Here is an 18,137-nt window from a genome sequence, read left to right on the forward strand (position 1 = left end):
GATACCTTTTGCCACCATGTGGTTTTTGTAAGAATCAGTATACTAAATAATTTTCCTCATTCTGCCTTTCAGCATTTCCCCAGTAAGTCTTATTTAGGGAAAGGATTTTTCCCCCACTCTTTGTGAAGTAGTACAGACCCTGAAAAAGGGTTAAGCTAAGGAAGGGTGATGAAAATGAAATAATAACATACTTTCATGAAAAAGTTTCATTTACATGATAGAATTCAACCTAAATAACTTGGAAGATGTATCTTAGTGTTGTTACTACTTTGTTCATAAGGCCTTGACTACTTTCCCTTGGTTTCTTGGTTGAGTCAGTCTGAGGATTTTAACCTTTAGGAGTTCTCTAGAAATGTAATAGTGAAGTATTCATAATATTACTGCCTAGTTTCCAAAAAGCTATGATTTTTTTTTTATGGTTAATGAACATGAAAATATGAATGAAACTTTGGAGACTGAAATGGAGAATCATTTTCTTCTTCTAGAAAAATCACCATGTCTTCCTCCAGACCGGGACTCCGTTTGGCTGCCTGTTTACTAAACATTTCAGAAGCCAGAAGAAAATATGTTGTTGAGAACATAGCAAAAGCAGCTCTTCTTGGTGAAAATGGTAGAACACCAGACAACAGAAGTGAATATTGCAGTGTTTTGATAATACCTTTCATGCTTTGCTGACAAAGTTGTATCATACCACACTTTTCCATTCTCTTTCCCCCTGATTTCCTCCTCTCTGCCTTGTTCTTGGTCTGCCACAGCTTTTTCCGCACAACTCCAGGCTACTGAGCTCGCTCAGTTCCTCAGACAGACACATGCACAGTTCCAAATGCCTGAACTCTTCTGCAGTGCAGATCTTCACACCTGAGTGGAAGTCTCTCAGATGCTCATTGTTCAGGATTTGACAGGATCCTGAGAAAGATAAGTTTACATGGAGGCTTAGTGTTTGCCCCCATGGGCTGTTTATTTGATCATTAATAGAATGAGCATAATCATATTATCCTTTTTATGTAGCGTTGAATAAAAAATAGACTTCTCTAATACTAATCACTTTTCAAAACATTCCTACCAGCAAAGTCCATGCTGTCATTACAGTGTTACAATTTCTACTCTATTTTGTTTGCGTAAAGAGTTTTAGGCAATTGTATTTATGTGATATGTATAAAATTACCCAGTAATTCAGTGATGGAAAACTGGAACTCAAGACTCCTTAGTCCTCTGGCTGGTGTTGACTATAAGAGACACTACTCTTTTTTATTTTTTTAAATCCTTTGTTCAAATGTTCATGTGATGACAGACATTTCTGAGATATTGTTTGTTTGAACTTTACACACACACACACCCCCAATATATTTACACACTTGAAATCATTTAAATGGAAAATGCTTTGTTATTAAATCAACAGTTTGGGGCAACACGTGAGCATTAGAGTCCCAGCCCTAAAGCACTGGAGAGTCTGTTTCAATTTCTAATTGTCATTTCTTAATTGGTTACTACTTTTCATGGCAAGGGAGTGTTGTCCCCTAACCCATTTCTAATGATGCTCACATTTAAGTAACTGTCTTGCAGCTTAGCAGGAGCAGAGCATATCTATGAGAATTCCTGATAATTGCTGATAAGAAAACTCACCTGAAGTCTGTATACAGCTGTAGGTTTGCATTCCTTTGCAGGAAGAGCCAGTTTGGGCTCCTCATTGCCAGAAACAGTACACCTAATGGGGTTGGGTTACCTGTCTGTGATTAAGTGAATGTGCAGAGACTTTTGTGGAAGCCATACTCTGATGGATGCCTGGGCCTCAACTCACAGTTTTTATCAGCTTATTAGTGGCAGCAGCTCAAATGGAATTATAGCTATTATACTCCATTACAAATACCAAACAATTTACTTCTGCTGAGATTCACACTGACAGCTACTCCTGCCAGCAGTAATTTTTTTCTATATGCAAGCTTAAGAAATTGCAGGCAAGAGTGTTTCATTCTTTCAGCATTTGATTCAATTGAATCACATGAAACTGAGAATAAAAGCTTTTCAGAAGAAGATTTAGGATGAAAAAAAAAAAAAATTACATCTTTTTTCTTCCCAGAGCTAAAGAATGTTAAAAATGACATAAAATTGGAGGTTGTGTGATCATGTTCTTGTTTCATTTTAATCTTTTTAAAAATGAAGGGAAGGTAGTGCTAGTTTAGAAAACGAACCTGTTGTTTTACAAATATTTGAAAGGCATTTATTTTTAAATGAGTGGGAAAAAAATATATATATATATGAACTATTTTTTTTTTCCTAATTAAGCAATGTGAGAACAAGTAAATGGCCTCTAAAGAGCTTAGGTAAAGGACTCTGGGTTAAAATTTCAGACTGTCACTAGGGTAATACTCTGTAGATGCTCGTTTGGCTATGAGTGAGTGGCATATGTTTATCTTCTCACGTTATTAAAATTAATTGTGTAGGCTGTTGTAAGCTCTGTGGGTTCCTGGGTATAACTTATTTTTCCTTCCCTCTGAAAAGATTAATTGTTAAGCTGCCAAGAGACAGAGGGACAAGGTATAATAACATAGCTAAAGGTTTAATTACCGCCTGAAAACTTTTGTCCTTTACTTTGAATTTGCTTTTGTAGGCTTAAGGGGAACTTTTAAGGAGCTTGAATCAGGCTTGTAAATTTCAAAAATAACTTTGGGGTTGTGAGTGGCTGCCATATAAGAGTATGGAGACTTTTCTGCTCTAGGTTGGTTATACATTCTAAGGAGTCACAGGCTATCAAAACCTGGAAGTTGTTAACATCTGAAGGCTGTTGGTGGCCTCTGAGAAGGAGATGGTGGAGTCCAACCAGTTTCTAATGGACAGGTGCATGCATCCCAGAAACCTCCACTCCAGGTACTAATTGGCCTAACCTAGTTCTTCCAGATGTCACATTTTGATCTATCACTACCACCACCCTTTGCTGTTTAGTTGTTTCTGACTCACGGTAACCCCATGTGTGTCCAAGTAGAACTGTGCTCCAAGGTTCTCAATGGCTGATTTTTTTCAGCAGTAGATTGCCAGGCCTTTCTTCGAGGCACTTCTCCAACCTTTCAGTTGGCCATCGAGCACATTAACTGCACCACCCAGGGACTCTGATTTTGACCCAGACATTTTAACTTAGGGGTTTTGGAAGGAAAAAGTGACAGGGCCTGGGAGATGAGATTAATGTGGAACAGAATTTGGAGTAATATGATTTGGTAATTGAAGAAAGCTACCATCTTAGCCTGAGTTAAGAGAACTTTGGCAACTTGATTTGGGAAACTTAGTTGCAAGTCCAGGAGAAGATCTCTCATAGACAACAAAAGCTAGTGTTTGAGCTAAGCCATCTCATTTTCAAGTTAGGTGCTGTAAGAAGTGGGCATGCTCAGCCAATGACTCTTCCAAAGGTCACATTCCAGAATTTTTCTATTAAATTTAATTATATCAGAAGAAATGAAGTATTAAGATTTCATCATAGAAAAAAATAACTTGGGTTTTGTGATGTCTTCTCTACAGGGCAGGAACATCCTGAAGTATCAGTGCTTAATATATTTTCTGATCAAGACTACAATAGATCAGTCATTACAATAGCAGCGTCTGTTGATAGACTGGGTAAGATTTCAATTTCTTTCTTTACATGTATGTTTTTTGATGAAGGTTAGGTTTCAGGTAGATCTGAATGTTCTTCGATCATTGATTTCCTATATAATTCTGAATCCATCCCTTTGTTAAGTAAAAAGAAAACAAATGCTGTTAAGTCAATTTTGTCTCATGGCATCCTTGTGTGTCAGAGGTAGAACTGTGCTCCATAGCATTTTTGGTGGCCAGTCTTTCAGAAGTAGACCACCAGGCCAGAAAGGAATTCTGAGGAACCTCTAGTTGGACTCAAACCTCCAATGTTTTGTTTAGTGGCTGAGTGAGCTAACTGTTTGTACCACCCAAGGACTCCCCATTGAGTAGAATCTATCATGAAGGCTGGCGGTTCAAACCCACCAGCCACTCCTTGGAAGGAAGATTGGGCAATCTACTTCCGTAGTGATACCACCTCGGAAACCCAAGGAAGAGTCACTGTGAGTCACATCCGACTCAATGACAATGAGTTTGGTTTGGTTTTTGGATCATGTCAACATTTTTCTGAACATGTACATCTCACATGTTTCCCATTTCCTCTCTATTAAAATGAACCTCAGTGTCCAAGATTTAATAGCATTCTTTTGCAGAAGATGATCATATATACTTTGTTGTTGGGAAAAAAACATCTTCATATCTTAAACATTGATATGATAGTGTTAAATTCTGCCCTAATTTCACTTACAAATGACTATGGAAACAAACATGGTAAGCAATTATATTTTGGGTTGGGAGCTCGGAATCTTGAGGTGGACAATGGGTTCAATGAAATGGGTTCCGTGTCTCATGAGGATGTTGTAAAGTTTACTAGGACAACTTGAATTTGAAGAATTACAATTGTTTAAAAGAAAAACCAGTATTATTTTAATATTCAAATATTTAAAATCCTTTCAAATAAACTTAATTTAGACTTGGCAGATTATCCTCTTTAAAAGAGTGTGTTTGCTTTGAAAGTCAACCTCTCACTGGTAACTCCAACCATAGACAGATTATTTTGAATATTAATCATAAAGTAAGACATAAAACCTTATTTCTTATTGTTGTTGATCTCTATTGCTAAGATGGTATCACAATGCACTTCTGGTGAAAATTCAGGGTAATAAACTCTTGTTGTTGTTGTTATGTGCTGTCGAGTTGGCCCCGACTCACAGAGACCCCTCCTTGATTTCCGAGGCAGTATTACTACAGAAGTAGGATTGCCCAACCTTCCTTCCAAGGAGTGGCTGGTGGGTTTGAACCACCAGCCTTCTGGTTAGCAGTCAACTGCCTTAGGCACTATGCTATCAGAGCTCCTAATAAACTCTTAGATATCTATAATATATATTTGAATATAACAATTCAATGGAAAATTTAATTACTGGAAAGAACTTTTACAATTTATATTGTGTGCATTTTAAAATAGAATTCCTAAAATATTTTGAATATAACAAGGAATTTTATCAAATTAATTTGATAAAATAAAAAAATTTAAAGGGATTTGTTTAAAAAGAAAAGATAAACCCACTGAACTTCTTAAGACTTATAAACACTACATAATTGCTCCATTTTTGGAATAAAGGGCTGGAAGAAATGTGACATTTTATGATAATCAGAGTTTGAGGTGAGAGGAAGTGTTGTTGAGTATTTTATGTTTCATTATTTTGGATGGGAAAACAAACAAATAACAGATTACAAAAGAAAAGCAACTAGGGAACAAAATCATAGTTCCTTCTTAAGGTGCCATTGAAAGTTGAATGATTATTCTTTTACAATTTGACGTTTTTAAGGCAGTTCTGTTCTTGCTGCCTGTGTGGAAGCCTTCCGGTCTATCAACATGGAGGTTCAAGAGGGAATCCACCCTTGCCTTGGAGCAGTGGACCTGGTTCCGATTTACCCTCTTTCTGGGGTAGGAGTGGAAGAGTGTGGCGCTGTGGCCAGAAGTAAGAGAAAGTTTGGGGTCGTGTGTTATTCCTTAATGTAAACCTTTTTTACAAACTAGAACAGCTCGTGACAATATAATCACTCCTTGATCCCCTGGGAAAAGTAGACCTTTAAGAATTTTATCAACAATAAGCTTTTATGGGTTGCAGTGGCACACTGTGTCTTTGTAACTCATCCTTCTGCTTTCCATCCTGTGACATTATGTAACACTAAATGCTATGGGACATGGCAAAAAAATTATAATTTTGTCCCTTACAAGTTCACAATAGATAGTGCAGAAACAGCAGTGGTGTCTAACGAGTTCCTTAGACTCTTCAGGGCAGAACGGTTGTGTGTTTTGCCCATCTGTGTTCTATTTTCTTGAGCAGGGGTAATGATGAGGTTGAAAAACCACTTAAATGTTAACTCCTACTCTTTTCCTCTGATTTTTTTTTTCCCCTTATGTACAACTTTCTCTAAGATTTTCTTGAGAGCCAAACTGTCATATGCTTAATTTCAGCCCCAGGGGTAAATTTAATTTGGAAAATTTGAGCTATGTCACTTGAGGTGTTTTTGAATTAGGCCACTTGGGAGACAAGAAAGGCCTCTTGCGTGGACTGTCTAGCTGCAGCATGGTTAATTACAATACGCAGAGGCTCATAACCTTCAGGGGAAAAGTCTGCTGTAGGATAATTGCATTCTTCTCTGTACAACCTCAGAAATCCCTCTGTGATGTTGCCTCATTTTTATTTAATAATGAATTGTCTAACATTTGGGATATAGATTTGGACTTTAGCTGAGCTGCATCAAACACTAGAAATAGGAAATGAGACTTGTTTCCAAAGGAATACTCACAGCTTGAGGTGCCTTTTAAGGTGACCTGACAGTCAGGGGTCATTTCCCAGGGAAATCATGGCCCCAAATTTGCTTCACTTTCAATCTAAGAAGGAGTTAAAAAATGCAGCACGGGGAAAAGTATGTTTCACACAAAAATGAAGAGTTCAGAGTTGTCCAGACCAGAATAATGATTTTAATTGTCTTCAAAACAATTATGGACAATTGCATTAAATCTCAAATTAGCTAGTACATGGAGTTCTTCATGACATCAGGATGAGTCTGCCCCAGATGTTTACCCCGTGTGGAAGACAGTTGAGAATCAGAGGGTCTGGACACACTGTTTCTCCCTTCCCTTGCCCTTTTGCTTCATTGGCAGCTACTGTACCTCATGATTTAAACATGGACATTTCTAATTAAATGAGAGCTCAGCTGCATTCTTGAACTAATTTATAACATTTGATTTGAAATGTAATAGCTTCAATCTTCATCTGATTAAAAACAGTCATATACTGTACATGGTTACTATTTTGATGCTCCAACATGCAGGTTTTATTTTTACATTCCCCTTTCTACACAGCTGTTCATCTAATATCATCCAATTTTTTTTAAGTTTTTTTTTTTTTTCCCCCGGTAACAGCATGCTCAGGCATTCTTATGAGGCAGAACTATTCAGATCCTAGGATCCCGCTGTTCTCAGAGCAGTGAAGAGATGTTTTTCACTTGAGGAAACCCTTCGTAAGGAAAGCAACTTCAAAATATAATTTAACTAGCCTTCTTTGAGAATAAGGGGCAATGGAGAACATTGTGGTGACATAAAAGATAGTATTGTTATATGTATATTCATATATGCTTTGTCTACGGCCATCCTACTCTGAACGCACCTGATCTCCTCAGATCTCGAAGGTGGAGCAAGGTCAGGCCTGATTAGTACTTGGATGGGAGACTGCCTGTGAATACAGGTGCTGTAGGCTTTAGGAGCTCCGGTGGCATGGTGCCTAAAGCATTTGACTGCTAACCAGAAGGCTGGCAGTTCAAACCCACCAGCCACTCCTAGGAAGGAAGGTTGGGCAGTCTACTTCCGTAGTGATACCGCCTTGGAAACCCAAGAAGGGGTTGCTATGAGTTGGATCTGACTGGACGGCAGTATGTTGTATTGTTTTGTGTATATATGCTTTATATGTAAAAATTCTGAATAATATATTTCAGAATTTTTTTGGTATCGGCTCTAAGCTTGCTTATTATGCTTTAAAGCATAAGATCCAAAATTGGTGATTGGGGGATTTATAAATATTGACAAAATTATTTGTTAAGTTTACATGCATATGTGTTTGTACACATGTGCATTCATGTACACATGTGCATTCATGCACACATAATTTTTGTATTAGTTCAGTTTGAGAACTTCCAGAGTAGAGAAAGGGAGCAACGTTGCAGAGGCCCAGGGGAGAGAGCTGCAGACCATGAGGATCTGCAGAGGGCTCCAGTGGACTGGCTGGGTTTAGAGATGGCGCGGGGTGATGTGGGAAAGGCATTCCCGCCGATGTTAAGAAATGAGTTCAAGAGGTAACTGGCGGCTGGATTATGAAGTTTTATATGCCTGATTAAAGAGTTCAAACTTTATCCTAAAGGCAATGGGGAGACATTGAGGAGTTTTAAGCAGAGTGGTATGATTGTATTTTAATTTTGGAATGATCATTCTGTCTGCATGAGAGAAATGGATGGAAGGTAGGGAAAGGTGATGGTAGCTGTAGTAGTTTCCCAGTGTTGTTTTAACAAATTACCACAAACTCAGTGGCTTACAACAACAGGTGTCTATGGTCTCCTAGATCTGTAAACTTAGGTCAAGATGACAGCAGGGCCATGTGCTCTGAAGGCTCTAGGAGAAGATCCTTCTTTGCCTCTTCTTAGCTTCTGGTTGTTCCTGGCATCCTTGGCATTCCTTGGCGTATCAAGGACTACTTTAGTCTCTGCCTCGTCTTCACATGGCTGTGTTCCCTTGGTGTCTGTGACTCTTTTATAAGAAAACTGTTCATATTGGGTTAGGACCCATCTTCCTCCACTATGACCTCATGTTGACATAACTGATAACATCTCCAGAGGTCCTATTGTCAAGTGTTCTCAGGTACCAGGGGTTGGGACTTCATACCTTTTTGGCAAACACAATTCAATTTGTAACAGTGGCCTAAGATAATAGACAATGGAGATAACAATAGGATGTTGGGGGCTGGGGGAAAAGCCCAGTCAAAAGGAAAACGGGAAGAAGGGGATTTTGCAGGAAAGAATATGAATACACTTTACATTTGGGAGATGGACATACAGTTAGAGCTTAGGACAGAGATAGATAGTTCTGGTCTATAAATAGGGATTTTGGTTTTCATTTTCTTTAAAAACCCTCATTTAATCTCTTGGGCCACATCTCATTTCTTTCTCTGCTGTATCTCAAAATTGTCCTTTCCTTCCTCCACTCTTCCCTTTCTCTTTCTGTCCCTCCTTCTCTCACTTTCTTCCTCCTTACCTCCCTTCCTTCTTTCTTTTTTTAATATGATACATGTATGTGAATAAAAGTAAAATATTCTACAGGGTTCGTTCCAAAAACTCCTACAAAATGCCTACAGAGCTCCCGCACTCTCCTGCCACCATATACACACTTCAGTTTCTTTCTCCCCAGAGTTAAGTGCTCTTTTACTTTATCACTTAGGATTTTCCATATATCTGAATATCACACGTATATTGGTACTTGTAGATTTTTCAGTTTGAGGAATTATCTATTGACTTCTCACTGCAGAAAATGAAATTTTAACTTTCTTTTATCCACCTCTCACTCCCCGCTCCCCACCCAGCATATACATACACTTCCTGATCTTTTCTCCTCTCAATATAGTTATATCAAAATTTGGATCAATATTTAGCAGTTACACTATATAACTATGGAAATATAAATTTTATTCACAGTGAATCACTTAGAACATTGTTATTATTTTACTCCTTCTGCACATTTTTTTTTTTTTTTTTGCCGGAGTTGATAATTATCTTTTTGATTATTTGGTTATTTAGTTTTTATGTATCTATCAGTGGTTTAATCCCAAACTATACGTCAATAATGATATCTTGTCATCCATTTAGATAGAATATTCCAAGCATTAAATGTTCTATCCATTTCATTTTCTTAAATAAATGTCTTCTAGAACTCTCTGACCATTCCAGTTTTGACCAGTTGTCCTCAACGTGTTTTGCTTAGCTGTCATCATGGAATCTCCTTTTACTGTCATTCCTTCACCTTTGTCCTGTGTTGGATTCTGTGATGTTTAATTTTATGTATCAGTTTGGTTAAGGTGCCCAGGTATTTGGTCAAGCACTAATCTATATGTTTATGTGAAGATATTTTGTAGATGTTATTGACATTTACAATCAGTTGACTTTCAGTAAATGTATATGGGTCTTATCCAGCCATTGAAGGCCTTAAAAGTGAACTGAGTTTTCCCAGAGAAAGAAGAATTCTTCAAGATTATAACATATAAATCCTACCTGAGTTTCCAGTCTGCCAGCCTGGTGTACAAATTTTGGATTTTCCAGCCTCTACAATCGGAAACCCAAGAAGGGGTCACTATGAGTTGGGTCCGACTCAATGGCAGTGTTTAGGGAGCTCTGGTGGTGTGGTGCCTAAGGCATTTGACTGTTAACCAGAAGTCAGGTGGTTCAAACCTACAAGCCACTCCTTGGAAGGATGGTTGGGTGATCTACTTCCGTAGTGATACCGCCTCAGAAACCCAAGGAGGAGTCTCTGTGATTCAGTTCAGACTTGACAGCAGTGAGTACAATCAAATGACTCAATTCCTTAAAATAAATTTCTTTTTACACACACACACACACACACACACACACACATCCATATATCTACTGGTATAGAGATATATATGTTGTTGTTGTTGTTAGGTGTTGTCAAGTCATCTCCGACTCATAGCAACCCTGTGGACAGCAGAATGAAACATTGCCTGGTCCTGTGACAGCGTCAAGATCCTTGCTGTACCTATTGTTGCAGCCACTGTGTCAATCCGTCTCGTTGAGGGCCTTCCCCTTCTTTGTTGACCCTCCACTTTACCAAGCATGATATCCTACTCCAGGGAATGGTTCCTTCTGACAAAATGACCAAAATAGGTGAGATGAAGTCTGGCTATTCTCATTTCCAAGGAGAATTCTGTCTGCATTTCTTCAGGACAGATTTGTTAGTCCTTTTAGCAGACCACGGTACTCTTAGCATTCTTTTCCAACACCATAACTCAAAAGCATCAACTCTTTGGTTTTCCTTAATCATTATCCATCTCTCACATGCATAAGAGGCATTTGAAAATACCTTGCCTTCAGTTAGGCACACCTTAGTCTTCAAGAAGACATCTTTGCTCTTCACACACATACACACACACACACACATTGCCCCTATTTAGTCTTTTCCATTGGAGGGCACTGGCTGAACAGATCTCCTGGTTTGTGAGTCTCATATCTTCTCCCTTTTTCTCTAAGTTTATGTCCTTGCTTCGGTGGAGCATACCCTCCAGTAGCTTTCTGGAAGCAGTTGAAGGGGAGGTACACTGATGAGACCTTGAACATCTGAAAATGTCATTATTCTACTTTCACACTTAATTAGTAGTCTGGCTAGATATAGAATTATAGGTGTAGAATTTCTTTTATTTTCAAGATTTTATTTCATTGAATTCTTCTTTCTATGTTGCTATTGAAACTTCTAAAATCATTATGATTCCTGATCCTTTGTATGTGACCTGTCATTTCTTTCTGGATGCTTGGGATCTCCTTGTTCCTAGTGTTGTGAAATTTCAGTGACATACCTTTGTAGGAGTTTATTTTCATCCTTAGCTGGGTTTTTGCTGGCCCTTTAATCTTTGAAACTCATATCCCTCAGTGTGTGGATCCTCTTGAATTATTCCATTGATAATATCTTCAATTTTCTCAATTCTTTCTCCGTTACCTATTATTTGGATATTGTTGCTGTTGTTAGGTGCTGTTGAGTTGGTTCCAACTCATAGTGATCCTATGTACAACAGAAAGAAACACTGCCCAGTCCTGCACCATCCTCACAGTTATTGCTATGTGTGAGTCCATTGTTACATCCGCTGTGTCAATCCATCTCCTTGAAGGTCTTCCTGATTTTCATTGACCCTCTACTTTACCAAGCATGATGTTTGTCTTTAGGGACTGATCCCTGCTGATAACATCCAAAGTATGTGAGATGAAGATTCACCATCCTTGCTTCTAAGGAGCAGTCTAGCTGTACTTCTTCCAAGACAGATTTGTTTGTTCTTCTGGAAGTCTATAGTATATTCTGTATTCTTCACCAATACCATAATTCAAAGGCATCAGCTCTTCATTCTTCCTTATTCCTTGTCCAGCTTTCATATGCCTACATGGTAAATGAAAATACCATGCCTTTGGTCAGGTGTTCCTTAGTCCTCAAAGTGACATCTTTGCTCTTTAACACTTTAAAGAGGTCTTTTGTAGCAGATTTCCCAGTGCAATACACTTGATTTCTTGACTGCTTCTTCCATGTGCATTGATTGTGGATCCAAGTAAAATGAAGACAAATTTCCATCTTTTCTCCATTTATCATGTTGCTTTTTGGTCCAGTTGTAAAGATTTTTGTTTTCTTTATGTTGAGGTGTAACCCATACTGAAGGCTGTATCTTTGATCTTCCTCAGTAAGTGCTTCAAGTCCTCTTCCCTTTCAGCAAGCAAGGTTGCAAGGGTGTCTATATATCCCAGGTTGTTAATGAGTCTTCCTCCGTTCCCAATACCACCTTCTTCTCCATATAGTCCAGCTTCTCAGATTATTTGCTCAGCATACAGATTGAAGAAGTATGGTGAAAAGATACAGCTCTGACACAAAACTTTTCTGATTTTAAACCAATTTAGATATTGGAACTCCTATACTGGTCTTCTTCTCAGAAGGAAGGCTGGGCAATCTACTTCCGTAGTGATATTGCCTCGGAAACCCAAGAAGGGGGTCACTATGAGTCGAGTCCGACTTGACATCACATAACAACAACATACTGGTCTTCATTTTTTTCAATTTTCTTTCTCATTTTTCATCACTTTTTTTTTTTTTTTTTTTTTTTGTACTGCTCTCTGGAAAATTTCCTTTACTTTATATCCCAAGCCTTCAATAAGTTTTTTTTTTTTGTTGTTGTTCTATCTTAATTGCCAAGAGCCTTTATCATTCTTGGAATGTTCCTTTTATCTTTAAAAGTAACATCCTGGTCTTGTTGCATGGATGTAGTGTCTCTGACGGTATTATGATAATTTTTGACATTTTCTTCTTGCAGAGTACCTTTTTTTTCCCCCCCTCACAGGGTGCGTTTTCCTGTTTGTTTTAAAGGCTTTCTTTGTTTGTCTGGTGATCCTTGTTGTCTACTTTAAGAGTGGACACTAAAAGGTTACTAATATGGAAGAAGAATTTGTCAGCTGTAGGGTAATCTGACTGGGTCATTTCTTTAGGGAAGTCTGTTGTCTGTTTTTTTTTTATTTTTTTTAATTTTTATTTTCCAGTTGGGCCACTCAAATACCCCAGAGAAGGATCTTCTAGTCTTTGGCCTGGAGTGTAGTCTTAGCTACCCACGTTGTAGGAGCTGAGCTGGTAAGAAGGGCTGGGGAAGTGTCAGTATTCAGTTTGTGAACGTTCTTTTAATGTCCTTGTTTTCAGGAGTCACCCCTGTCCTCCACTGTGCCCAGTATCTCCCAGCTCAGAACCTTTATATTTTACCTTTTGTGTCTTCTGCAAGAGTTGGGGCAAGGCAGCTGCCTCTCTGTATGGATATAACTGCTGCTTAAATAGACATCCTGCCGGTCTTCCTGTTTTGAGCTTCATCTTTGCCCTCCCTCCCCAAATGAGGCTTCAGTTTGACCATTTTTGGTGTCTGCAGTCTAGGTCAGTTTGCATCTCTGCTGTCATTTTTGCTGTCTTGGTCTGCTAAATCACCTACCACTCACATATCTGGTCTCTAGCTTCCAATAGGATTCTCTCTTCTCCTATTTCTGTTTAAATTGATGTCTTAAAAAAATTCTATTTACCATCTTTTTACTGCAGTTTCTGGAGTAAATGAAAATGGACATACAGATTTAAACCCCCACGTTTACCTGGAAATCTGTCACCTATTCTTGGTGATTTTTAATTGCCTTGGACTATGTAAGAACAAATTACTTTACTTAATTTGGAGTAATTGATAAATTTATAGGAATATTCTAATTTGTATGACTTCTAACTCAATACTGAAGATATTTAGTCTAAATTTCCAGACTTCTATAAATGCTTAAGTGACACTTTCTCTGGAGGACTACTGTGGACCATGGTGCTTCCTGCACATTTTCCACTTCTTCCTTACTCAGTTTTTTTTCATGTGCAGGATCCACTGTCTCTGGAAGATTACCTTGTTTTCCATTAACTCAGCAAAGCTGCATGAAAAGGACTGAGTGAAGATGGAAGGGAGAGGTCAGGGCAGAGGTGCCCAGGCAAATTCTCCTAATAATTTGCCAGTGAAAATGAGCTTACTTAGCATGTCGTTACATAATGTTGTTTTTGTTGTTGGCACCACGAAGTCAGCCGTCAACTCATGACAACCCCGTGCCCAACAGGATCAGATCCGTAGAGTTTTCACTGGCTGATTTTTCAGAGGCAGATTGCCAGATATTTTTTCTAGGTTGTCTTAGCCTGGAAACTCAGCTAAAACCTGTTCAGCACCATAGTGACATCAGGCCTCATTAGCAGATGGGTGATGGCTGCACCTGAGGTTCGTTGGCTGAGAAGTGAACCTGAGTCTCCTATATGGAAGGGAAAAATCCTATCACTGAGCCACTATGGCCTGGGTTCACAATAAAACCTAAAAAAATGAAGCCTGGTGCTGTTGAATCAATTCTAACTCCTGGTGACCCTGTGTGCTACAGAGTAGAACGAGCACTCCATAGAATTTTCTTGGCTGTAATCTTTTATGGAAGTGGGTTACCAGGCCTTTCTTTTGTGGTACCACTGGTGGGTTCAAACCACCAACCTTTAGGTTAATAGTCAGATTTAAAAGTTTGTACTATGACTATGAATTTTGTAAATGACATGGAAACTTGCCTTTTGTTTCTGACACTGACCAAATGAAGTAATCTTTGTACAATGCCCTATGAATTGAGGTAATTGTTTAGAGGACTGGGGAGATAAAGTCCTAGCTCAATAAGCTATATGACTAAAGAAGTACCTCCTCTATATAATTTTTATTTTTTCATTTCCCTAAAAATGTAAACCAAAAAAACAAACTCACTACTGTTGAGTCAATTGTGACTCATAGTGACCTCTTCTTGGGTTTCCAAGGCACAATCTCTACAGAAGTAGATTGCCCAGTCATCTTTCTGAAGAATGGATGGTGGGTTTGAACCAGCAGCTATCTGGTTAGCAGTCAAGTGCCTTAGGCACTGTGCCACCAGAACCATTAATTAATTTGACTGGCAATTATCAGCCGTGTAGATGCTTTTTCAAGTATTTTTATGATTTGGAGGACATGTGCCATGATAAATTCACACAGTGTCTACACTTGGGTGGTGGTCTTGATACCTTTTGATTAACTTATTACAAATTGTCAAAACATGAATTGATCTGGCAAATCAGGGACAACTTTTCACTTCAAGAATTTTCTACTCTGAGTCTCTAGTTGCTATGGAAATTACCTCATAAAACAGCCTTAGATTTGGGTTAGATTAATAGTTTAGATATCATTGGGTTCTGATATAGTTTTCTCCACCATCAGCACTACCCTCACTGCCACTGCCATAGCATGAAAACAATGGTTGATTTTATAAGTTTGTTTAACACAGTTTTAGAACATAGCATTTAATTTGACAATTATACTTCAACCATAAAAAAAAAAGATGAAAAAGCAAAGAATTATATATTGGGAAAGTACTTACCATATTCAAATTAGTTTGAAGTGATTTCTGTTGTTGTTATGTACTGTTGAGTCAGTTCCAGTTCATCATGACATATGCAAGAGTACGAAGCACTGCCCAGTCCCGTGCCATCCTCAGAATCACTGCTGTGTTCCATCCCATTGTTGCACCTGCTGCGTCGATCCATCCATAAGAAGAGTCACCAGAGTACTCACAAATGCATAGTGCTACCCCCAAAAAACCCAAACCCACTGCCGCCAAGTCAATTGTGACTCATAGTGACCTTATAGCACAGAATAGAACTGCCTTACCGTGTTTCCAAGGCTTCTTTATGGAAGCAGACTGCCTCATTTTTCTCCTGTGGAGCAACTGGTGGGTTCAAGCCACCAACCTCTTGATTAGCAGCCAGGTGCTTTAACTCCTGCACCACCAGAGCTCACCCATATTGCTTTAGACTTAATAAATGTAACAAGATTATATTTACCACTGTAAAACACAGGTACTAATGTAGATTGCCCAACCTTCCTTCCGAGGAGTGGCTGGTGAGTTTGAACCGCCAGCCTTCTGGTTAGCAATCAAATGCCTTAGGCACTACACTACCAGAGTTCCTTATATATATTATATATATATATATGTATGTGCGTGTATATGTATATATATGTGTGTGTGTATTTATATATATATATATATGTATATATAGCTGTGAAAGTGTATGATATCTACAAGGGAAGAATAATATTATGGATATATCTAACATATATATGTGTGTGTGCGTGTGCACATACATATATATACATGCATGCATACATATGTATATATATCCATGAAAGTATATATTAAGAGTTTGGAAAAAATCTTTTTTATAAGATGTTTTTTAGGATAGAGGATAGGTCCTTTTTTTTTTCCCATTCTATAGCTGGAAAATAGAAATATTAAGAAACTGACTCAGTTTTCTGTCAAGATAACAGCTGAACATAGGATTCCTCACAACTATGTATTAGATATTGCCTAGAACTTTTTATGAATTCTCTCTTTCAGAATTTTAGCCATTACAGATAACATTAAAGTTCACCTCTGACTACCACCCTCCTTTCTAGTTCTTTGACCCACCCTCTGCCAAGTTATGATACAAGTAGAGTATGCCCTAATCAAGAATTTCCCCCATGCTTGTTTCAATATATGAATATATTTTAAAATCCAGTATAGTATTGTTTACATTTATAATATGAACATTATAACACTTTTTCATTCAGCAGAGTATCTTAGAAATCTAGTCATAGTACTACATACGGTTCTAGGTCATTTCTTTTACCTGCCAATTGCCATAGTATGCATATATCACATTTTACCTATTTTCCTAATGCGAACATTCAGGTTATTTCTCATTTTTCCTGCAAGTGATATAGCAGTGAGCATTCTTGAATAGTCTATGCACAAATGCAAAGATTTCTCTAGAGTAAATATAAAGCAATGGAATTGTACAAACATCTTTTAAAAGTTTACAGATTAATTTGTATTCTGAAACTAATCAAATTCTTTTCTTGACCTCATTTCCATAATAGGTCAGTTATTTTCTTTTGCATTTTATTTCTTTATTTTTTTACTGCCATACCAATGCTAAAATGACAACTTGGAAAAGCAAGTGAGATTATTTTTTCTTAGCAAGGCCTGTTTACTTTGAAACATAGACACTGTTATCACCATATCATTATTTGTAAGCTAATTTGTCCTTTAGAAACAAAATGTGGCAGTAAATATAGCATCCAGGGATGTGTAATAGAGTTTTGTTTTCCCCCTTCAATTGCTTTCTGATACCTCAAGAAACAACAGTCAACAGAATGTGTCAGTAGAAATGCAATTTAGGAATTGTGCCTGATCTCATTTTTCAGTCTAATGTTTCTGTTCTTTCTTCATAAAGATCAGCTGCATTATATTTTTTCCAGTCCCTTAGAATAACATCCAGTTCGAGTCAGCATGCTTAATGTACTTCTCAATGATGTTCTAGCACAATAAATTTTTGTATCTCGTGCATGTGTACATATGGTAAAAATTTCTTCAAGTTCTAGCCATGTGGGGGAGGAATATTGCGGTTGCTTTGTTAATGCAGTGTTTGTGTTGGAGCAGTTACCGCCCCGCGCCTTAACTCACAGCGCTGGGCGTAATGAGATGGCTTTGATGGTGGTGTAAGAGTCTAGTGGGATGGTCACAGCTTCACACTTCAAAGCTGAGCATATGGGGTGAATACTGGTTAGCTTTGTACTCTTTGGGGATGGTTGGGAGACAATTCTTAACAGCTCTGTTTAATGAAGACGTGGAAAAAGAAATGCTTTATCTTTAAAAATAATTTTGAATTGCAGAGAGAGAAATTTCCACCACTCCTCTTCAGCAGACTAAACTCAGAATAATTTTTCCTAGTCTGCACTTAATTAGAGGCGGTGCAGCATCACACTGCTATACTGTATTTTCAGATGTCGTTCTTTCTGAAAGGACTGTAGCAAGATTCATCGGCCAGTTTTATTTTAGGTATGTGTATGAATTTAGGCAAAAAACTTTTAGGGCTATCTGTTTTACCATCTGAGAGATATTTATGGCTTCTTATAGAGAATTTTTTTTCCATCTCATTAAAAAAATACATAAATAAAAAATCAACTAAACAAAAAACTTGGCTATTTTAAGAGAGCTGTACTGAAACTAGAGGATGCTTGTAAGATTTCACGTCTAGCACTCAATTTAATTTTTAGATATTGTGCTTTTTCGCCCCTTCTTTGAGTGTGAGGTGATCAGGGTTGAAACATATTCTTTTTGCTTGTTATGTGGTTATGAAAAAAATTTTATACTTTTGTGATTAT

The 18,137-nt window shown here is 37.9% G+C and overlaps 1 protein-coding gene and 1 pseudogene across 1 annotated transcript in view; both read left to right on the forward strand.

The window, feature by feature from the left end:
* The first annotated feature begins 495 nt into the window (after positions 1-495).
* FTCDNL1 (formiminotransferase cyclodeaminase N-terminal like) overlaps positions 496-18,137 on the forward strand; it is a 36,709-nt gene continuing 19,067 nt past the window's right edge. The window contains exons 1-2 of the mRNA XM_007936165.2: positions 496-610; positions 3,508-3,603. Coding sequence (XP_007934356.2) covers positions 496-610; positions 3,508-3,603 — 211 coding nt within the window. The remainder of the gene's footprint in view (positions 611-3,507; positions 3,604-18,137) is intronic.
* Positions 7,211-7,328, forward strand: LOC122149534 (annotated as a pseudogene).

Source organism: Orycteropus afer, unplaced genomic scaffold (genome assembly GCF_000298275.1).
Source record: "Orycteropus afer afer isolate SDZICR_OR568_19922 unplaced genomic scaffold, OryAfe1.0 scaffold00002, whole genome shotgun sequence".
NCBI classification, from domain to species: domain Eukaryota; kingdom Metazoa; phylum Chordata; class Mammalia; order Tubulidentata; family Orycteropodidae; genus Orycteropus; species Orycteropus afer.